The sequence below is a fragment of the Dermochelys coriacea genome, chromosome 5 (genome assembly GCF_009764565.3).
Source record: "Dermochelys coriacea isolate rDerCor1 chromosome 5, rDerCor1.pri.v4, whole genome shotgun sequence".
NCBI lineage: Eukaryota > Metazoa > Chordata > Testudines > Dermochelyidae > Dermochelys > Dermochelys coriacea.
The window spans coordinates 50,349,586-50,373,748 of record NC_050072.1 but is presented as its reverse complement, the minus strand read 5'-3'; the positions used below and the strand labels follow the sequence as shown (position 1 = coordinate 50,373,748).

Sequence of the window (24,163 nt, the reverse complement as noted above, 5' to 3'; positions counted from 1 at the left end):
AAACATTAGAGAGGTGCTGTTTAAATATTTTTCTCTACTTTTGCATTTTATTCCACATTATTAGCCTCTTGGAAACTTTAAAGTAACAGGGCTTTTTCCATTTGATTTGTCTATGTTCACTTGGCAAATCTTGCATCTACTGTTTCATTTCCAGGGTAAATAATGCAATACAAGAAGCTCCTTCTTAAATTAACTGCTAAAAACAAAACTATCTCTAGGGTTAGAAAGATTCATATTTTCAAGTACAGGCATGAGGATGCTTGGCAAACACATGCACAATCTGTCAAAAGTTTTGATACTCCTTATTTAGATTTGGGAAATAGGACAATTTTGACTGTGTATGTATTCGTAGGTAGGTCTAAAGTTCCTTATTATAGTCAAGATATTCACATCTGAAATGAAATTATGTATCTTGCAGGAATATTTCATAGTGATGCTTTTATTCTCCTTTGTTAGAGAACCAGGTGACAGACGACTTAAAATAAATGTGGGTAGTACGGGGAATGATCTCTAACCAGAAATGCTGCAGCATTCTCAAATGAAATATACGTGGTTCTGCACAGAAAGTTGAACAAATTAAAGAGAATTCACTTAAAGACCCCAGAAAGATGAGTAAGACATGTCTACAATACACACATTTGTACATTCTAAGAACCATATGGTCCCCAAATCCTACTGGTAAAGTACAGTGTATCCATACACAAGTGCTTCAGTTTATGTGCATCCCAAATACTGTTTGAAGTCGAGTTAATTTCTACACATCTCAATAAGTTTAGTCTAAACTCTTTCAGCCTGTACTGGTTCAGATATAGTGTTAGTATGAAAATGGTTCACATATCATTCTACTGCTGACCCATAAGGCAGCTGCAGCCTTTTGAAATTTCTCAGAATCCAGTGCTTCTAGGAAGTTTGCTCTGAATTGTGGGAAAAGTATAAAGAGGGTGCTGCAACTGAAATTGTTTCCAACAGCTCTAATGTGGACAATGGGGCAAATCTGCAGTGGTGCAGAGAACAAGCAAGCATTGGTTATAATGGTTATAAAATATAACTATAAATATATAATTGGTTATAATAATCATCTCACTAGTTCAGTCAGGATTGGTTCAGTTTTCTGGTGTAAACATGGCAGAGGTAGCTACTGGAGAATAGGAGAACCCAAAAGAAAACCCAGAAAATCCCATAAATGACTGGGGGTAGGATTTAGTGGTCATACCATGAAAACATTGATAAACAAGATGTAAATAACTAGTAAGAACCACCAAACAATCAATTTAAATTGAAGAAATTCTATGAATAACATTGAAAAGTACTGAAATAGGTAATAAAGCATAAACACTATACCAATATTAAACCATACAAAGAAATACTGTCTTGCTGTCCAGACCCTCCCTTTGACAAGTTCCCCAGATTGAAATTTTTTCAAAAATTACTTTTACAGCAGTGAGTTTTCAGCTGTTCTGCATTATCCTCTCCCATGCTTTTTGCCAAGAAAGTAGCAAGTATTCTTAGAGGCCCTATGTCAGATTTCCTGGCCTGACTTCTTGCTGCTTTGCAAGAAGAAGCTGCTTTGCTTAACTGACAGACTTCACTATCAACCTTTAAATGGGTTATGAAAGAATTCTGGAGTCTGTTTTTCTTGTTTCTGGATTTTTCTTAAAAATAAATTTTATTGGAAGATTCTAGTCTACTAATTCTCCATCCTTCTCCTCTCCATCCCCCCAACTGTTTCCCACCCCCTGCCCTTTTAAATAGAAAGGGGAGGGGGCGGAAAAATAGAAAAATTGATTTAGAAAATAACTTTTTTTTTTCCTATGGTTGTCTATAACAGACCATTACATTCACTTCCTTTTGTGCCATCACAATGTTTCCTGTATGTGTCTTGGATCAATAGTTTGAAAGATTCAGGATGAGGAAAAAATGTCTAAGTCCTGCCTCAAAATTTTTGGAGCAAGCTTTTAATGCCTGTTTAGTCAAAGTCATATATAAACTACTTTCTTGTTTCAAGACTTTTCTTTTCCTCATGAGTTTCTGTATTTCAGCAAACGTATAACCAATCAACTTGTTAAAAGAAACAATTTAGCATCCTAATCCTAGAGTGTTGTTCTTTTTTTTTTTTATAAGGGATTTATAAGATGCCAGATTTCTACGTTTTGGAGATCTCCCGGTCTTGTAGTTTTCTATAATGCCTATCAGTATAATGTCTAAGCATTTCACACACAAATTAAATCTGCATGTCGAGGTCACTAGTGGACTTAAAGGAACTTTCTGCTCTTCTCCCCTCCTTGGATTAGGAGGCTCTCTTTGAGTATAATTTTATAAAGTTAAAACTATGGCTAAAATTTTTAAAAATAGATGCTTAAAGTGTTCTTTTTAGTCCATATTTAAGTGCCTGCATAAGTATCCTGATTTTCAAAAGTGGTGAAAACCCATCAATTTCACCTTAAATCATTGGGAACTGCTAGGTGGTCAGTATTTTTGAAAATCAGAAAACTTTTATGTTAGTACCTAAATAGAGATGCAGGAGCCTGATATGAGCTTCCATTTTTAAAAATCTTATCCATATATGTTAAAACTAATGAGGGGAAAATCTTTTGTTAAAGTAATGATACAGGATTGCTACCTATGGAAAAAGAAAATACATCATGCACCAGATTTTGACCAGTCTGTGTACTAATTAGAGTGTGAGATCCTGCAAAATCAAAGCCTGCAATAATGTAGCTGAAATAATAGAAGTAGAAATTGGGAAGAGATTTGAAAACTATGGGGCTAGGAGAATAAGTGCTTCAGACTTACCACTGCAGGCAAATAAAATCAATCTGTATACAGTGCATTTTGTTAAAGTTACACAGATAACTCCAGACCCATTAGCACTTATTTGAAATGTGAAATCCGAACTGTCAGTGTTTCTGAGCCATGGAGCATAACTGGAAATAATTGCCTAATAATAATGGGTAACTGTCGCTTTCACAAACTGTCATACTGTAATTTTAATCTAGCCACAGTGTCAAACAAGTCTAAATTTCTAAGTACAACAGTTTCAAGTAAAAATACATTATTGTGAGTATACATTTCAGAGGGATAGGGTTTATCAGTTCCATAAATTTTCTTTTTTTTTCTTTTTAGAACATTCCTGATGTAGATGATGAAGGATACAGTATTAAACCAGAAGCAAGCCAGAATATCCTTTTATCTATTGCAAATATGTTGGGATGGGATTGTCCTGGGGGGTCTGGGGGCAAGGCTTGGCAGAGGGGTCTTGGTGTAGGGGGGCTCCAGATGCAGGGGATGAGGCTCGGGTGGGGTGGATGTTCTGGGTGCAGGGGGATGGGGCTTGTCAGGGAGTCTGCTTATGAGGGGAGTCCGGATGTAGGGGGGTTGGGGGGACAGGAGAGCAGTGACCCCTCTTACCACAGCTGAGGAGTGATGAGGACAGGAAGAGGGGGGATAGAGCTTCCTGCAGCCGGTGAGGTTCCTGAGGGTGGGTCTCACTCAGCCCCGGACTAGCTACTGAGCCCAGCACAGAGTAGGAGCCACAGCCCCCCACAGTAATTTACTTCACTAGCTGCTCCGGGCACCCAAAGCGATGTACCCACGCTGCTGGTGAGGGGCGCATAACTGCTCTTGCGGCTTCCCTGTCAGAAGACCTTTTTTCTATGGGGAAGCAAAGAAATCTACAGGCGACATGAATTCTGCCCGCATGCAATGGTGAATTCCCCCAGGAGCAAGGACCTCTCAGGGTAGTTAAGCGCTATAACATATTACCTAAGGAGTTTGTGGAATCACCCTCATTGAAGGTTTTTAAGAACAGGTTAGATAAACACCTGTCAGGAATGATTTAGTTATTATGTAGTCCTGCCTTGAATGCAGTTGATTTTCTCAACTTTTCATGGCAAGTTGGATCTGGATGTGTTAGGTTTTTCAAATTCTGTACACTGCATAAGAGACTCTGATTGCCCAGGGTGAGTAAGTAACTTTTATTTCCCAAGCTTCAGTGATATTTCTTGTGATGCTGGATTATCTGCAGACTGTTCCTGAAATACTATTCTAGCCATTGATTGGAAGATATTCTTTCTTTCACTGGTCTCTACTTTGATGTCTCTATTACCATCTCCTTCATGGATGAGATTTCCACTAGTACGAAGTGGTACAATTCTATTTGGAATGAACACCTCCCCGGAGTCTTTCTACTTCAGTTTTTGCAGCACTAATGATGAATTGCCTCAGCTCATCATAATGGATGCAGAATCCATGAAGATGTAGTATGTCAGTTTCATTACAAACACATGATGAAGTTGTGCAGTAAGGCTTACATGTGGTAGTATAATAAATTTGGAACTGTTAAATAGTATGCATTCCACAACTGAGAAGCACTTTCTTTTAATATCTTCTAAAAGATGATACTCTATGCAGGCTGAATTATATGCCTCTTTATCCATCAACCAAAAGACAAACTCCTGCATCAGATGGGGCACAAAGTAGCTGACATCTGTAAACGACAATCATCTAGCTTTGGCTAATATTCTGAGGCTTTCATTTTGGCTATTTCAACCCAAAGGATTGAAGTGGCATTATACAAAACCAGTTGTTCATTTGAAAGCTGTTTGTTAGGCTTACTCATGAGAAGATCATCCACAAAACATTTGGATGACTTAAGTTCCTGGCTTCAGTTTAGTTGCAGCTTGGATAGAATCAGTTAATGTTATTGTGCTGCATAGAACAAAGATAGATGTGCCTTGTCCGTGCTCTGCATGGCATGAAATGACAGAACCATAGTGATCTTCTAATTTTGCATATAATTTGCTACTGGAATGGCTTGCAGTTTCTAGATCTGAGGGAAGTAGGATTTATATTTTTATAGCTGGTTGAACAAGAGAAGAGCCGCCTTGTTGTACATAAGATCATTCTCTCTCTCCAATCAGCTGATAAATGCAATGTCATAAAGTGACTGTATTGTCGACCTATAACTAGGTGGTTTTGCTTTAAGGTTTGTTTTACTGAAGCAGAAAGAAGGGCATGTTAACTGATAAAGTGCAGCATTAGCAATCAAGCCTTCCACAGATATTTTGCGCATCATGTCATCATCTCCTCTTTGAAGTGCTTGCCTCCCTTAGGTTGGTTGTTATCTCATATGTTTCTGTTTTTATTAAGTTTTTTGTCTATCTTGTGTGTTTTTCTCAAGCAAACAATGCAACAGGACTAATTGTTGGAAGATGTGCTTGCTCTTGTGGCTATAGAAGCAGGTTAACATGATGCTTTCTGATCACTTTCAGAGTCTGTTTTCTTTCCTGGGTTTAGTACAACTCTGCGGTATCCAATTCAACTTGTTTGTATATTTTTGAAAGGAACCTCCGGGATAGAGTATTGGTGGCCCATCATTTAAACTAGAAAACTCATCCAGTAACTGTAAATATAGTTCATCTCTCTTAACTTCTAGTGCCAGGATCACAGAATTCTGTCCAGTACTGGTGGCTTTTGACAGTTTTTCATTCTTTTGACTTTCTTGACAATTAATACATTTCTTGTTTGTGGAGAATCTTTCTCTTTGTCCTTCATGTCATTTTATACTGTAACTTCCCTGTAGAGGTAAAATTCCAAAAGTATATTGCTAGCATTACTGCCACCATTTTTCATTTTATACAAGTATACAGACTTGTGCTAAAGTAGATATAAATTAGATCTGCATGATAGTATTACAGTTGCCATTTTTGTTTAATGAGCCATTTGCTTGAAGCCCAGTAGGAAGCTGTGTATTGTTATTTCTAACACTAATACTGACCTGCGCATAAGTGTCTCTGAATTAAAAACCTAGTTTGTAGAATGTTTCAAAGGCTAGTACTGCCTGGATAGGCAATTACAAATGCAAATTCTACCTGGCAGACTAGATGCCATACTGTGTGTACAGAAGCTTACAAATGGAGAAGCATTACATTAGGTATTCACATACATTTATATCTACCTACTGTGCAGTACAAACTACGGTGTTATCTACTACTACTGATGCACAGTCTTCAGTGTGAGACTGATTGGTTAAGCAATTTTAAATTGAAAATATATAAAACTATTATAATCACTTGTGAGATACTTTGACAATTAAGAATATATTGCAAAATGTTGATCACCATTTTTGTCACATTCTAAACATTCTTCTTCATTTCTGGAGGGAAAAATACATTCCCATGCCAAAACAAATAAAAAAATGTAATATGTTGTCATTTGGTAGCTTTGGCCAATAATTTCAACACCTTAATGTAGTGTTTAACTTGAATAGTAAAAATTATAGTCATAGTCACGTTGCTGAGTTTCTGGAACTGTGCAAAAAATGACACTTTCCCATTTTGGGTGTCATTGTTTCACCTCACCTACAGGCTTATGGCACCACTTGACAGCTCCCCATCAGACCTCATCTAAATGTACATAAAATAAACTTTCAAATTATATATGTTGTGGATTTGTGTAGTGATAGGTACATTAAACTCCAAAAATATGGCCCTTTTTGGAGAAATGCCACGCATCCTACAGACAGTTCATCACTGAGGAGCTGCGTGAAGCTGCACTGTTTTCTGCCTCCTGTATTTCTCTCTGTGAGGTGATGCATTCAGGGTATGCTCTTGATATGAACACCTGGGGCTCCAATATGGCAGTGAAGGAGTATTATAAGGAAAAGATGTAGGGGCCCAAGAGAAGGGGCCCAGGGCACATGGTCACCCTCATAGCCTCTGCTGCTTAGATCTGTAGGAGACCTTAGACTTCCTCTCTGACCCATAAAACTTGGAAGAAGAGGCTCTAGGGCAGTAGGTGGGAGATCCTTCCCCACTTTGTTGGGAGTCAGAAGAGGAATAAGAAAATTTCAATTGCAAAGGAGGGGCTGCAGAGGCAGGGATTATAGATTGTAACCCCACAGCAGCATTCACTACCAAAGAACAGGTCGGTACAACTGAGGCAGTGGGCCCTCATGCTCGTAGAATATGAAGCCCTACCAATAGCAAGGGGAGACTTAGTTTCCTCTGTAATTTGGAGGTCCTTTGGTACTATATATCTCATTGTCACTGAGGTAGATGGGGCTGTTAAAATTGGGGCTAAATTATAGCCCATAGGAGTAGCCAGAGTTGAAGTAATCTGTAACAACTTGCTCAGTACCAGTACCATTATTGGCGATGAAGGAGAGGCAGCAACCAGTGCCATATACATGTGGTGCTACAGACACCGCAGTGGTTGCAGTCTTTCTATTGATCATTGACAAGGTAGGCCCAGTGGGTGGTACTAAATGGTAGTACTGTGAGCCCAACTTGGGCTATAGGATCTCCTTGGATTGAAATTAAAGGGGGAGTTTGAACTCTTCTTTATGGAGGTCTTTTGAGGAGATTTGCTTCTGCCCTTAGAGGAAGAACGATGCTCCTTTCCCTTAGCGGTCATAACAGGGACAATCCTACCTGTATCTCTGGAAATCAAAGGCTTAGCCAGTAGAGTCTTGGAGCTAATTGGGGATGAGCTCACAGAGGTACTTCTCAACACAACAGGCAGATGTACAGGGATATCAGATGAATCTCTGTCTGAGACAGCTTGCTTGGAAGTGGTCAAAACTAAACATTTTAAGCCTGGTTTCTCAACTCCTTTTTGAAAAGGACTAGCACACAATGCATTTATGGAGGATGTGGGATTCTCCCTAGACAAAAAAGACACCTCATGTGTCCATTGTTAACTGGAATTGCCATGTTGCAAGAGGGACAATATTTAAATCCTAAAGCCGTGGTACCAGGAAGATTCCAGTGGGAAATGAATACAAGGAAATTAATTAAAATTTTCCCCCAAATTACCCAAAGCCTGTCAAAAATGGGAGGGAGGGGTGCTAATGGGCAACTGTGTAACTACCCCAACATATATACTAATTCCTCAATTCACTCTAACAAGGGAAGATATTACTGCAGACACTGGGAGCTCCATGGAAAGCCATGAGCAGGGAGGAGGAACTGAGCAGTGGTTGTCTAACAATGTGTATTTGCATACACGGGGCAGCAATAGCTGGTGTCTGTCATGTATTCTTGGCAGGTTCCAATAGAGTGTCATTAATTGAAAGAGTTACTCTTCCCAACAAAGATATGTACGAAATGTTCAGTAATTTGAGTGTCTTTTATCCATCGGATGTTCTCTCTCTCACCTGTCTATGAAGACCTTCCTCTTTGTGGCATACACATCTGCTAAAGGGTGGAGGAGATGGGGGCTCTTACAATGGAAACCCCCCCACACACACATTATTTTCCACTGTGTCAAGCTATTCCTTAGGACACAGCCTAAGTTCCTACCAAAAACTATTTCCACATGTTTATTTCCCCCCACTGTTCCTCACACATTCTTGTCAACTGCTGGAAATGGCCCACCTTGATTATCACTATAAAAGGTTTTTTTTCCTCTCCTGCTGGTAATAGCTCACCTTACCTGATCACTCTCGTTACAGTGTGTATGGTACACACATTGTTTCATGTTCTCTCTGTATATAAAATCTCCCCACTGTATTTTCCACTGCATGCATCCAATGAAGTGAGCTGTAGCTCACGAAAGCTTAGGCTCAAATAAATTCATTAGTCTCTAAGATACCACAAGTACTCCTTTTCTTTTTGTGGATACATACTAACACAGCTGCTACTCTGAATATTAATCATGGTGAAGCTAAGATGCATACCCTTCTTGAGCATAGGAGCCTTTTAACTTCAGTGAGTGAAACCTTTTAGGTCCTCTCCTAAACTATTCTTATTCTTTGCCGAGAGGATGAAAGGCCACCCTGTGTCCTTCCAAAGATTATTTAAATGGATTTCAGGGTGTATTAGGCTCTGATATGACCTAGATAAATTAGATCCACCAGACAGTATTATAGCCCATTCTCGTAGGTTGCAGTCAGCCTCAACTGCTTTGTTGAGAAGCATTCCCATAACTGATCTCTATAAAGCTGCCACCTAGGGCTCTTTTGTATACCTTTACTAGACATTATGCCTTAGTGGAAGCATCTAGAATGGAATTACTTGGCAGAGTTGTTTTGCAGTCTATTGTGAAGACTCAGAGCACCCACCACCTTAGTTAATTCACTGCTTGGGAGGCACCAAGAGTGGAATATGTATGTGGACCAGCACTTGAAGAAAGAAAAGTTATTTACCTGCTGTCACAGGGTAACTAGTCCCTGTGGCTAGACTAATCCCAGCACTCCTGGACCAGAGCAGGTGAGCCTAATCCAGCCAACTGTAGAGGGCTGGACTACACCTGAGTCAATAAAGGGCTGCGAGTAGGCAGCTGGGGAGGAAGGACTGAGACAGGCTAAGCTTTGGGGAGGAAAAGCTACACTAGAGTGGAGCTAGCTCCTGTGATGGGTCCCTGGAGCAAGGGCCAGGGGTTCAAGGAAGCAGCCCTGTAGCTGCTGCTGCTGCAGGAGGGGAGCAGAACTGACTGATGCTGGGAGGCTGCCAGAAGCTGGAGTGCCAAAAACTCCTTGGAGGCATGGCCCTGAAGCCTGGGTTCAAGACTTGAGTTAAGTCCCTCTGTTATGACAATAAACCTTTTTGACTGAGACTGGGTGTGGCAGCGCATGGTTTGGAGCTGGGGAGAAGCAACAGCCCTGATGACACCTGTACAGTAACAAGGATCCTTTGAGATATTGTCCATATATTCCTCAACCCACTCTTCTTTGGAGTCCTACAGTTGGATTCTGCAGTGGAGGAGAAATTGAGGGGTAGTTGGTTCTGTATCACCTTTTATTCCCTCAGTACAGGAGCATGAGCACTCTCAGAGCACATGTACAGACCCAATGGACACTGCTAGGCAAAAGACCCCAATCTCAAGCACCTGGGGTACATACACACCAAAGTGGAATACATGCATGTTGAAGAATTCCAGTTACTGTATAAGTAAATAACTTCTTTACAGAGGGGCAAAAATGGGCAGAGGTTTGGTAACTTGCCTGTAGTAATGGAGTGAGTTGGTAGCAGAGCTGGGAATAGAACTCAGAAGTCTTGACTCCATCTTATGCTCCAACCTGCATTGCAGACAAATTAATATTACTGTAGAGCCTAAATTTTTCCGTTCTGGTCATTTGTGATTTTAAATTTGTAACAGTAAAGTTGCATTAATATACCTTCTGCATTTGTTAGATGGTTAGGGTGAAAACATCAAAGTTTAACTTTGAAGTATGAGTGTTGGCAAACTGTGGATGGTGTTTTCAAGTAGCTATTGTCAGACACTTTTTTAACTTTGTTAATTTTATGTGTGAATAGTGTTTACTTGCTGCAGATGTATATGTTGAGGAGTGTGTGAGAAACTGATCTATTCACTATATAGGTGACACTAAAACATCAGTTACCTTAACTGAGAAAAACATATCAAAGAGAACCATTTCTACTCATCCAGTGATTCTGACTCTGAAGATGATGAACCGAGGAGATTCCATGTAGAAATCAAACCTGTACAGCCAAATAATAGCTCTCACTACACTATGGCTTCATTGGATGAATTAAAAGTATCTATAGGGAACATCACTCTTTCTCCAGCAATATCTGTGAGTAATTTGTTCCATATATTACATTTAGCAGAGAAGCAAGTTAATATATTCCTTACATTTTGTTTCACATGAACTATTAACTTTACTCTTTTCTGTGGAAGGTCAGATTTTACTGAGAAAGACAGGTCTAACTCCTGAGGCACCAAGCATCCATTTTAATTCCAGCTGTAAATTGCAGCATGTCTCTCTCCCAATATATTCATCACCACTTTGTTTCTGGGATTGATGATGTTAGTTCCAGGTGTGAGATGTTCTCCAGGGGGCAACCTTAACAAATGAAAGAAAAATAGTGACTATTATCTTCTCCCCATCCTCTTACAGATGTTACCTCTCTGTTCTGGGATCCATATTTTGGGTTTAAATTGCAATGTGCTGGGGATCCTTTTTAACAGATGGATGAGATTTGTATTGGATTGTAAGCACTTCGAAGCTAAGGGGATGAGCACTATAGAAAACCCTAAGATAGACCAGGGGTATATATGACTTTACATTGCAGCTTGCTATGTTTTATTCCTTAGGATGATAGTGATCCTTTTGTATTTAGGATTAACATTATGGTTGAACCTTATAAATGATATCAGTGCAAAATGAAGGTTAGAATAAAAAGGCGTGGACATTAAAGCAAGATTAAAGCATACAATCTTATTTTTTAAAAACTAGGTGAAAGTCTGTGCTGGCATACCCATGCAATTCATAACGTGGGGAAAAAAAACTAAAAATGGCTAAGAACTTAAAAACTGGATTGTAAAAGCCCACAAATCCCAGTGATGATTGAACCTGGTGATATTCTAACCAAAAAGAGCAGTCAGCCATGCTTCTAGCTGTTTCCATCATTTCATGCTGACTCAACAGACACTCTAAAACACACAGGCCGAATATGAGTCCTGGACATTACTATTATATAGCTATATTAATCATGTTTTTCCCTTTTTCTTTCTCATGCTGATACTAGAGACACAGTCCTGTAAGTACAAAATGCCTTCCTCCTCCCCTCCCCCCATTTTTAAACTAAAAACGAAATAATTCTTGTTTAAGGGAGGAAGCAAGTTCTAATGGTTAAAGCACAAGACTGACTCTGGTGGTCTGGGTTCTCTTCCTGAATCTGGCAAACACTTGCTGTGTTATCTTGTGAAACTCATTTAATTTATCCATTCTATAAAATAAGCATGGGTGGCGGGTATCAAAGGCAGGGGAAGGCTGAGCCTCCCCAAACAGCCTTGCTTGGCTCTGCCCACGCTCTGCTTCCCAGCTCTATGCTGCGAGGGGCTCTTCTTCCTGCCCTGGGGCTAATGGAGGCCGGCCTGTGCTTCAGGTCTGGGGGGGAAGGAGGGGGTCTGCACATACAGCCCCGAACTGGGGGTTATAGTTAAGGCTGCGAGTTTGTCACAGAGGTCACGGATTCCGTGACCCTCAGTGACTTCTGCACTGGCCAGTGCGCCTGGCTCAGGGGCAGCTCAGGCAGCGCCTGCGCCAGATGCACTGGCTGCAGTCTCATGCCGCTGCGCATACGTGTGCACACACACACACACCAGCAGAGTTTGGGTGTCAGAGGAGGCAGAGGGTTGGGGCATGGGATGGGGTGAGGCAGGCTCTGGGCGGCGCTTACCTGGGGGGCTTCCCGGAAGCGGCAACATCCCCCTCGCTCAGCTGCTAGGCAGAGACGTGGTCACTGCAGGCTGCCTCTGCCCAGAGCACTGGCTTTGCAGCTTCCCTTGGCTGGGAACTGCAACCAATGGGAGCTGCGGGTGCGGTACCTGCAGGAGAAGGCAGTGTGCAGAGTGCCTGGCCACTCCTCCACTTAGCAGCTGAGCAAGGGGGATGTTGCCACTTCCAGGGAGCCCCCCAGTTAAGGGCCGCCCAGAGCCCGTCTCACCCCATCCCGTGCCGCAACCCCCTCCCACACCCAAACTCTGCTGCTGCTGGGGGGGAGGCGCGGAGTCAGGTATGGAGCCTGCTGGCCCCACCAACCTTAGCACCAGTGGGGGTGCTGGGCTGCGTGCCTTCGGCCCACCCAGCACTAGTGGGGGGGCCCAGACTGCTCCCAGCCACTCTACTCCAGCACCCACGGGGCCCCCTGACAGCCCTCCCCAAAGTTTTATTCACTGGTGTTTTTAGTAAAAGTCACGGGCAGTAAACAAAAATTCATGGCCCTGATCGGTCCATGACTTTTACTCAAAATATCTGTGACTAAAATGTAGCCTTAGTTATAGTGAATCACAAATTGAATATGAGTCAGCAGCATGATGCAGTTGCGAAAAAGGCTAATTTCATTCTGGGGTGTAGTAGCAGGCATACTGTGTAAGACCAGGGAGGTAATTGTCCTGCTTTACTCTGCACTGGTGTGACCTCATCTGGAGTACTAGGTCCATTTCTGTGCACCACACTTCAGGAAAGATGTGGACAAATTGGAGAGAGTCAAGAGGAGAGCAACAAAAATTATAAAAAGTTATAACCTGACCTCTGAGGAAAGGTTAAAAAAAACTGGGCATGTTTAGTCTTGAAAAAAGATGACTGAGGTGGGACCTGATTAACAGTCTTCAAATATATTAAGGGCTTCAAATATATGAAGAAGACTGTGATCAATTGTTGTCCATGTCCGCTGAAGATAGTACAAGAAGTAATGGGCTCAATCTGCAGCAAGGGAGATTTAGGTTAGATATTAGGAAAAACTGTCTAACTATAAGGATAGCTAAACTGTGGAATAGGCTTCCAAGTAAGGCTTTAGAATCCCCATTTTGGAAATTTTTAAGAACAGGTTGGACAAACACCTATCAGGGATGGTCTAGGTTTACTTGATCCTGCCCTAGTACAGGGGGCTGGATTTGATGACTTCTCAAGCTCTACATTTCTATCATTCTATATACTTTAAAAAAATATTATTTCAATACTATTTCTTTTTAGCTTTCTATACCTAAGAACATGTTTATATGTGTTCCATATCCCCTTGGATCCAATACACAGTATGCCTGTGTTTACACTTATGGCATTATGTAAAGTACAGGCGCTACACATGGCAGTAAAAATAGTGGGAGGCACTTCTTGGGTGAATAGAGAACCATGTAGGGTATATACCGAAGGGGTTCAGGCATGCAGGGCACTTTCTCAACTCTATTCACCCAAACCAGACCTCACCCTCTACCACTGCTGTTTATACCCATGCTGTCTGGGTGTGCAATGTTTGTGCGCTACACGCAGTCATACGTGTAGATTTACTTTTTGAAGGTACTTCAGAATGCTGTAGTGTCAACTAGCTGACTTATCTTACTTTTGCTGTATTCATGGAGTGCTGCAAACCCTAGCTTTCTAGGAGTAGTTGCTCTTAGACTGTTTTCCACTCACCCCCATCTCTCCCTGAGCTGACAACCGTTGACATGCTGCAACTCAGCTTGCTCTTTTTCCACAAGTTTCCATCTTAATTTCCCTGCTTCAACTCCCACCTTCAAACTCCCAATACCCTTTCCCATTTCCGCTGCCTTGCCTTCTGCCGGTCCTCTCTGTTCTCCCCTCCTACCTGCCTTACACTCACCTGGATCCTGCTCATGTTCTGTGCCCTCCCTGAGCTTTACGCTGTCTCCCCAGCATTGAAAACAAAACTATAAATGGGAGGGGGGTACATGCTAAATAATACTTGTGCCATTTAGTTCTTTAGTAGATGATTAATAAAAATTTTGTTTATTTGTATTATTTTTCATTTCTATTTTAGGCTCAAATGAACAGGAATTCACCTAGTAAGTGCAAACTTTAACTATTGGTATAATATAAAGTATAAAAATACTTTTTATTTTTCTTATCAAAATCTTTATATTTAGCATGAAAATTTAATTTCCCGATTTTCTGATTATGATCAATTTTAAATTTTGTATTTTAAATACAAGAAAGATGCTTGTTATCAGCTCTTGTTGCCATAACAATTAATAATAAAAAATGAATTTAGAAAAAATAACCACCCAACAGATGTATTAAAACTTGAAGAAAAAAAAATGTTAAATGAACATTACCAGCCAGTGTTTCAAAGCAGTGAATGTGGACTACCCAAAGATCTTATTGCATCTACCTTCTCAGCTCTCCCCAAAAGTCCTAGCAAAGAGATGACCTTTAGGGCATCCTGCAAAGTTTAATATTCGTGTTGTTTGTGATCAATGATGGGGAATAAGTTCCAGAATGAAGGGGCCCTCATTGAAAACATTCTATTGTCAGTCCTGTGTACTGAGTACTCTAGTTCATGCACCTCCTAAAATACATTCTTCCTCTTTCACCAACCCCAGAACCATTTTAGTGTCCCAAATCCCCAAACAAAAACTCCTCTTATTCTGCTGTCAAACTTTCTCCTTCATCCCATGTTTTGTCCTTCCGCTCCATAAAAAACAGCAGTTTGTCCAAGTCCTGTGATCAAAAATTGTGCAGGAGTAGGGACTTAGAGGACGGAGTCCTGGTGAGCGAGGAGACAGACCAGGCCAAGCACTGACTGAGCAGCAGTGGAAGAGTGGCAACTGCTGTCCCCTTGCTGGATTCTGGCTGGAGCAGTGGGAGTTCACTCTTAAAATGGAGAATCCCAGTCAATGGAGGAAAGGGTGGGTGAAGCCATGATAGTGGCAATTCTAGTCCCTCAGAAAGGAGTTGTTCTTTAGAGTGCTGTTTAATAAAGATGTGAGAGCAGACTCCCATGCATTTTGAGGAGTTCAGTTCTTCCACTGACATGTACAAAATTACCTCAAAGAAGGCAACGATGTGAAGTAGTCAGAAAATAAATTTGAAATGCTGCATGATACTGTTCAATCAAAGATCATTAGTATTAGCTTTTGAAAGAAAATGCTAATTACATGGCCCTTATTTTGGGGCGGAGTAGTATTTGCTTTAGGAAATAGCAACTAGCCTTTTACTAGTATTATCTTGTTAGTATTCTAGATGCTAAAGAATTATGATGTTTGTTTTGAACTGTTTAGTGTTCACACTTTAATCAGCTTTTCCTGGAAAACTTAAGATGACCAGTAACATCTGTGAAAAATTGTTTTTTTCTGTTGCAGTAGGGACTTAAAACTGCAGAAGAGTGAAGTTGACCTATGTTGTGTCCCATAAAGATATACTTTCAAAGGACCAAGACTTTCTAACAAAAATCATCCTTCATTTTTGTATGTTAAGCATATTTTAGGAAGTATTTTAGAAGCAGCTGACTCATAACATCACATAAATAATATTAATTTCATCCTTTCCATTTCAATAATTCTGAATTATTTTCATTGCAGCTATTATCATTCCAGATTGTTTTTTATCATGAAGCTGAACGATTTTGTTAATCAAATTCATGGCTTTCCTTTGTCATAATAGGGTGTTTTTTTTTTAATTAGGTGAAGAGTTAACAAAATCAAAGCATTCTGCTCCACCTAATGAGTAAGTTCCACATTTAAAATGTAGGCTTTACATTGAATTCCATTTGTGTGGGGGTTTTGGTTTGATACAGGATTGAGAAATCCATTGCTAGACTTGGCTAGCCAGTTTAGGCTGGATAGCTAGTGATTCCTAAGAGGTGAGGACTAATTCAAAATTCTTTATTTAAAAACTGGGAATTTTATCCTATCCTCTTCTCTTCATGGGCGTACCTTTTTTCTACCTATTCATTTTCTTAATTGTGATTGGCTCCAATAATTATTTTAGTTATAAAATGTTATTTTATATTAAAATTATTAAAAGTGAAAGAAATCTGTTAACATTCTAAATTCATCTAGAAGCTACTATAACTTTTAAGGAATACAAGTTTGATAGGGTCAAGATTTGGGCTGGTTCACATACAAGTTTTACTGAAATAACTAAATTGGTTTTAATTAGGGCTGTTAAGCGATTAAAAAATTAATTGCACTGTTAATAATAGAATACCATTTATTTAAATATTTTGGGTGTTTTTATACATTTTCAAATATATTGATTTCATTTACAACACAGAATACAAAGCGTACAGTGCTCACTTTATATTTATTTTTTATTACAAATATTTGCACTGTAAAAAAACCAAAATAAATAGTATATTTCAATTCACCTAATACAAGTACTGTAGTGCAACCTCTTTATAATGAAAGTTGAACTTACAAATGTAGAATTATGTACAAAAAATAACTGCATTCAAAAATAAAACAATGTAAAACTTTAGAACCTGCAAGTCCAATCAGTCCTACTTTAGCCAATCGCTCAGACAAATAAGTTTGGTTACAATTCGCAGGAGATAATGCTGCCCACATCTTGTTTACAATGTCACCTGAAAGTGAGAACAGGCATTCACATGGCACTGTTGTAGCCAGCATCGCAAGATATTTACGTGCCAGATGCGCTAAAGATTCATATGTCCCTTCATGCTTAACCACCATTCCAGAATACATACGTCCATGCTGATGATGAGTTCTGCCCCATAATGATCCAAAGTAGAGCAGACCAACACATGTTAATTTTCATCATCTGAGTCAGATTCCACCCGCAGAAGGTTGATTTTCTTTTTTTGGTGATTTCGGGCTCTGTAGTTTCCGCATCGGAGTTTTGCTCTTTTAAGACATCTGAAAGCATCCTCCACATCTTGTCCCTCTCAGCTTTCGGAAGGCACTTCAGATTCTTAAACCTTGGATCAAGTGCTGTATCTATCCTTAGAAATCTCACACTGGTACCTTCTTTGCATTTTGTCAAATCTTCTGTGAAAGGCTTCTTAAAATGAAGATGTGCTGGGTCATCATCCGAGACTGCTATAAGATGAAATATATGGTAGAATACGGGTAAAACAGAACGGGATACATACAGTTCTCCCCCAAGAGTTCAATCACAAATTTAATTAACGTATTCTTTTTTTTTTAACGAGCATCATCAGCATGGAAACATGTCCTCTGGATGGTGGCCAAAGCATGAAAGGGGCATATGAATGTTTAGCATATCTGGCATGTAAATACCTTGCAACGCCGGCTACAAAAGTGCCATGTGAATGCCTGTTCTCACTTTCAGGTGATATTGTAAATGAGAGGTGGTCAGCAGTATCTCCCATAAATGTAAACAAACTTGTTTGTCATAGCAATTGGCTGAACAAGAAGTAGGACTGAGTAGACTTGTAGACTCTAAAGTTTTACAAAAAGAACAGGAGTACTTGTAGCACCTTAGAGACTAGCACATTTATTAGAGCATAAGCTTTCGTGGGCTGAAGTTTTACATTGTTTTGTTTTTGAGTGCAGTTATGTAACAAAAAAAATCTACATTTGTAAGTTACACTTTCACGATAAAGAGATTGTACTATAATACTTGTATAAGGTGAATTGAAAAATACTATTTTTTATTTATAATTTTTACAGTGCAAATATTTGTAATAAAAATAATATAAAGTGAGCACTGTACACTTTGTATTCTGTGTTGTAGTAGAAATCAATATATTTGACAATGTAGAAAAACATCTGAAAATATTTAATAAATTTCAGTAGGTATTCTATCGTTTAACAGTGTGATTAATCGCGATCAATTTTTTAATCACAATTAATTTTTTTGAGTTAATCGCGTGAGTTAAGTGCAATTAATTGACAGCCCTAGTTTTAATTAACATATTTTGTTGAAAAAGGAAATAGTACCCTTTAATTCTGAATTAAGGGTGCCCACACACAAATTTGCACCAAAATAACAAAGTATAAATTTAAAATATTTTGTTCTTTTGGTGCATGTCTGTGTGTGAATTTGACCTAGATTTATCCAACAGAATGCTTTTATGTGGCAGGAATGTTCTCATTCAACTGATTACAGCACACAAGTCACTTCAGTAATTTGGTTGTTATAAATATGTATGCTTTGTATTTATTTTCCTATTTTAACTGTTACAATAGGAAGGGGAACAATGACCTCCTGGCATGGGATCTACCCTTTGCCACTTCTCTTGATTCATCTTCTTCAGCTTCATTGACATCCATATCCTCATCCTCATTAGGTAAAGTATTTGATTCTAGAAATTATATTACAAATCCTAAGTGTTTAATATAAAAACCTTTGGGGTTTTTGTTTTGTTATTTTACTTTTGGAAGGGATTCACATTAGAGAGAATTGCAATGAGAGAGAATTTTGAAACATCTCTCTCATTCATATGATATAATTTGTATGTACAGCAGGATACAGTGTGTTAGAATGTGGATTACTATAAGTAGCTGTATTCATTCCTTGAGCATCTGAATAAAATGAAGGCAGAGTCCATTTTTTACTAGTACCGTGCACAGCTCTTCCTATTTTCTCCATAATCCGCCTACTGTTACTGAGTTCCCAAAGCACTACTTTTTCCCAGGGTTACAGTCCAAATAATGTAGGGGGCTCTTCCTGTTCTTTCACCTCTCTCTCTTCCTAGGAAAGGATGCTCCCACTTGTTTGTTTTAGGTCAATGTAACTGGATCACTGCCTCTGGAGCACCCTATTGTGGTCTGAGGTGGCCTTGTAGGCACCCTGCCCCCAGTTTCCTGGGTTCTTTGCAATAATTGACTCACAGACCTGAGTATTGAGAACAAAATCTCCCTTTTGTGGGGTCTGACTCATTATCTCTTTTACGGAGTATAAAACTCTTCTTTAGCCCCACAAGTCCAACTCTTCTCCCTGGTTCCAGAGTCTTCCCCCAAGGGCTCACGCTACAGTTCAAACAAACTTCTCCTCCTAGGGTCAGGAGTCCCACAGCCATCTTTGTTGGGACTGTGTTGATTCAAATAGGCTTCCTCTCCTGGGCTGAGGAGTCCCATAGCCCTTCTGTTGTGGCTGTGCTGGTACAGGCCAATTGCAGCCTTCAAGCAGCTTTTCCTATCTGGCCCCTCCTTACTTAGTCCTTGCCTACCTGGGTTGGGACAGGTCAGCAGGCAGCCATCCTTCCCCGATGGTGTATGTCCTGTTATTAGAAAGAAGGTAGCGCATATGCTGCCCTTTCTCCCAACCAACCTGGGGAGCTCTGGGAAGGAGGGAAGATTTAATAGGTGTGGTAATTAGACACTTATTGATCACCACATCTGATAATTTAAAAAAATACATGGTTAAAAGCTAAGTTTACCTTAAATTAGGTCCCCTGTAAGGAAGTTAGGCAACACAGCAGGGGAATTTCCTGCAGTGACATCCTGGTATGCATCACTGGATGTTTCCCATAATGATCTGATGTAAGGAGGAAAAAAATTGGACCATTGTTTTTACAATTTTGAAATTGATTTCATTCTAATCCAGGGGTTCCCAAACTTGGTTCGCAGCTTGTTCAGGCTAAGCCCCTGGCGGGCCTGAGATATTTTGTTTACCTGAGCATCTGCGGGTATTGCAGCTCCCAGTGGTTCACCGTTCCCGGCCAATGGGAGCTGTGGGAAGCAGCGCAGGCTGGGCCACCGCTTCCTGCAGCTACGATTGGTAAACAAATAATCAGGTAAACAAAGTCTCTCGCAGGCCACCAGGGGCTTACCCTGAACAAGCCGCAAACCAAGTTTGGGAGCCCCTATTCTAATCTTTTGGTTTTAAGGATGTCTTTTTTTAAATCGGAAGCAAAGCATTCTGTTTTCAAACTTAAATCTGCTAGTTGGTGGTGTAAACATTTTCTTTATTGAAAAGATACGGTTATTTCTCTTCAGATATTACAAAAATGTATTTTTACATGGCAAATACCTTTATTTAACTAATTATTTTAATGGAACTGGACACTGAAGAAAGAGGGCTAGTGGAAAATTTTAATGCATCCGATGAAGTGAGCTGTAGCTCACGAAAGCTTATGCTCTAATAAATTTGTTAGTCTCTAAGGTGCCACAAGTACTCCTTTTCTTTTTAAGAATCTTTGGATATCCTTGCATTTGCATGTAAATGGTTCACTGGGTCTAGACAAATTACTTTTCTTGCAATAGGTTATTGTGGGAAGTATTCCGTGTTTAATTATTAAAATTGATGCTCTGAAAATGTTCGCATAGCCAGGAATAAACAGCCAAATTAAGTGTGTTTTTCTTTTATTCAGTTAAGATCAAACTTGATATGAATTTTTTGAATATTCTAGCATTTTGCATAGTTTCCAGAAATGTGGGTTGGCTTTCTGTTGTTGTCTCAGGACACTTGTATTACTATTTTCAAAATGGCGTCTCAGATGCTGCCCTATAGTATGCAAATTTCTTCATAATCCCTATGCTTTTTTCTTGCTATTTTCTGTAGCACAATCTGTTCCTATACAAAAAAGTTCTCTTTGTTCCTCTTGCATCCTGTCTAAAGATTGCACAGCAAATACCACCGGTACCTCAGGTAAAAATGGTAATTTTTAATCCAGTTATAATTAGTGTTTTATAATACGTAAGAGAGAAAAAGTGTGTCCAAGGACCTAATCCAAAACCCTTTGAAGTTAATGGAAAGATTTCAGCTGACTTCAGTGGGTTTTGGATCAAGCCTCATAACGTTTGTGTATATGTTTTCATTCTTTGCTACAGTAGAGACTTATAATGATACAAAGTGGTAGTCAGTCAGAAGGCCAGTTGACCCTAATTTACTGATACATTGAAATGAGAGAGAGAGTGTTACAAATTAGATGTATAAAAATAGCCTGGATTTTTCTAATTAACCTGTCTTTTTATTAGCTGAAATGCAGATTTTGTTTGTTGTCAAAAACAAGCCAGAATCCAGTTGTTTAAAGACACTGGGTAAAATTTCAAAGGAACCTAAGGCCCAGATTTTTAAAGGTGTTACTGCGTTCAGCATTGCAGTGATTTAGCATTGTTATGATTTAGAAGCATACATCTAATTTCAAATGGTATTTAGGCACTTCGGACCATAAATCTCATTTAAAGGCTACTGAGAGCCTAAATCACTTTGGAAAATGGGATGTCAATGCTTTTGAACATTTTAGCCACAGTGAATAATGCTCACTTCAGCTGATTCTTGTCCAAAGCAAAATGAATCCATCTACATCTGTTACCTGATGTATACAATATTAAATAAAGTGAGTATTTGAAAATATCACAGAATAAATATAATGTACTTTGGAAAATATGTGCCATGGCAAAAGCAACAATAGGCAATTATCCTGTGAAAGTAAGTTTTGATAGTATTGTTTAAATCAAGCTGGCCTTTATTGCTCTTTGAGCTGTAGTTAGATACCAAGGAGTGGGATTTCCAAAATCACTGGGACTGGACCTAATTCGGCACTCCTTGAAGTCACTGGGAGTTTTATCATTGAATGCATCCGAGGAAGTGAGCTGTAGCTCACGAAAGCTTATGCTCAAATAAATTTGTTAGTTTCTAAGGTGCCACAAGTACTCCTTTTCTTTTTGTGAATACAGACTAACACGGCTGCTACTCTGAAACCTGTCAGTAGGACAAAAGTTAAGCCAATGCTTAGCTCTTTTGACAATCCCATCCCAATAATTAAGTTGCTGACTGAAATGTACTTGCAAGTACATGTAACATATTATGGTTTAAAAAGTCACCACATGGGCATTCTTTTCCTTTACACCCTACTTAAAACCTTCCTTTTGGACAGTGTTTTGCAGCTCAATATGAATTTCTATAGTATTTAAACAATTGGTAGTCCATGCAGCATAGAAGTAAACTTAGATCATTCAGTGAATATTTGCCCCTTGATAGAATTTGAAGCAAACTTTGTCATCTTGGGAAAACATAATAGAAATTATTTTGGCTAGTTATGCTTTCCAGATTAGTTATTCATGTTATAAAAATGCTTCTTTCATGTACTCTTACTTTCTTCCTTTCTTCCCTATTTCCTCCAGTATGTTCATATGTAGTTTAAAAAATGCAGTTTTTTGTGTTTGTCTGTGCACTGTTTTAACTTAGGACCTGTAGCAATGCAAATCTTAGAAACAATGTTTAAAGCATTTAGCAGGAACAGTAAGATCTAAATCTGTAGATTTCAGGGCTTGAAAAATCTACTAGCCTATAGCAATTAGGAAGCTTTCCCAGGCAAGTGCTATCAACTCTCCAGAATTGAAGTTCTTCTTCAAGAGCTGTCCCTGTGGACTTTAGGTGTTGGTGTGTCCCTGCACCTTCGCTTGGAGTTTTTTACAGCAGTAGTCGTACTGGTTGTGCACGCGCAGAGCTTGCCCCCCCTCTCTGAGTGTACCTTAATAGTACGCATGCGCAACTGGTCTTCTCAATTCCTTCTCTACCGTCCCTGGCCTGAGACAGAGCTCAGCAGACTCATTAGAAAACTTTTTCTCCTTTGTTACTCTTACCCTATTAGATAGATAGATTGTTACCAATAGTGTTAGTTATTAGTATTACCAGAAGTGTGTGTTAGTTTCTCTTTTTAAAAAAAAAAAAAAAATCTTAGTTTCTGTCAACGCAGCCGCTTCTGACATGCCTGGCTCCCCAGGCTTTAAGCACTGCTCTAATTGTAAGGATGCCGTCCCTCTATCAGATGGCCATTCAAAATGCATAAAATGTTTTGGGGAGTCCCACATCCCCCAAAAATGTGCCCAATGCAGTAAACTTAAATCTAGGGCACGAAAGGACAGGGAGTTGAGGCTAAAACTGCTCCTACTGCAAAAATCCTTAGGGTCAGCTTCAGACTCAGGTGCTGATTCCGGCTCTGCTCCATACCACAGCCCCCCGCCTCTAAGAAGATGAAGAAAACTTCAAAAATCATCACCTTCTGTTACCCGCAAAGTGAAGTTCATGGGAAAAGTTCTCCCGGCAGGTCTACCGCCTCCCTCCCAGCACTCCCCCGGCTAAGTGGTTTTGACATGCCGTGCGAAACCCGCCTGCGGCTGCGACGATACCACAAAGCTCCAGTTCCCAGGCTTTAGGCTTCCAGTTGCCTGCCTCTCAGATGGCACCTTTCGGCACCACGGTGGAAGCGTGCTGACACAAGCGGATGTGCTTGACCCCCTAAAGTCTATCAACCACTGAGCTGGCCGGCAGCCAAACAACTTTAAAGACAGCGGTGCAGAGGAACTTTTCGTCACAGCAGATTCCTCTCACACAGCCCTCACCACACAGGGAAGCTTCAGCACTCCAATTTACGCAGTCAAGAGACCTGCTTGTGTCACCCATTCTGCAGTCACCCTTACTGAATGCCTACTTCTTGCCAAATGCTCAGCCAGGGTCCAAACAGCCTTCCTCCAGTGAGGAGGAAGCTGGTCTCCAGGAGGATTTTTCAACGTATGAAGTCTCTCATCCTCAGACCCCAATTAATAGAGATCAAAGAAACATCACCTCGTCCTACTCTCAGGACCCTGCCCTGTGGTGTGTAAACCCGTGGATGGCACCACCTATGCCCTTCGCACCACAGTGGCAATACTGGGCCCCGCGGGCATCCTATCCTTGAGACCACACTCACTCTGCCACCTCAACCAGGCCTGAAACCGGCCCAACACCACAAGCTCACGAACCTGCCACTGATGCCAGTCACCAGACAGCACCATCGCAAGTGCAGAATCAGGCATGACCTGTCTCTAACCCAGTAGACCCAGTTGTAACTCCTGACGAAGCCCTGTTTCCTCCTCCCCCTGTCATCTTCAGATGACTTTTTCAAAATTTCAAGACCTTTTCAAAAGAGTGGCCAGTGAATTAAGAATTAATCTGGAGGAGGTTCCTGAACAGCAGCATGAGTTAACGGATATCCTGCAGACTACTTCTTCCAGAATTGCATTGCTAATCAATCCAGCCCTTCTGGAA

At 40.2% G+C, this 24,163-nt stretch overlaps 1 protein-coding gene across 8 annotated transcripts in view; it reads left to right on the top strand.

Annotated features, from left to right (window-relative positions):
* FCHO2 (FCH and mu domain containing endocytic adaptor 2) overlaps window positions 1-24,163 on the top strand; it is a 263,348-nt gene that overhangs the window by 191,493 nt on the left and 47,692 nt on the right. For 5 of the 8 annotated variants that reach the window (XM_043514274.1, XM_043514272.1, XM_038401529.2 and 2 more), the window contains 7 exons: window positions 3,124-3,178; window positions 10,359-10,537; window positions 11,493-11,504; window positions 14,244-14,268; window positions 15,886-15,928; window positions 18,376-18,476; window positions 20,693-20,779. In XM_043514274.1, the coding sequence (XP_043370209.1) occupies window positions 3,124-3,178; window positions 10,359-10,537; window positions 11,493-11,504; window positions 14,244-14,268; window positions 15,886-15,928; window positions 18,376-18,476; window positions 20,693-20,779 (502 nt within the window). The remainder of the gene's footprint in view (window positions 1-3,123; window positions 3,179-10,358; window positions 10,538-11,492; window positions 11,505-14,243; window positions 14,269-15,885; window positions 15,929-18,375; window positions 18,477-20,692; window positions 20,780-24,163) is intronic. The other 3 variants (XM_043514278.1, XM_043514275.1, XM_043514273.1) reach the window with 2 other exon arrangements.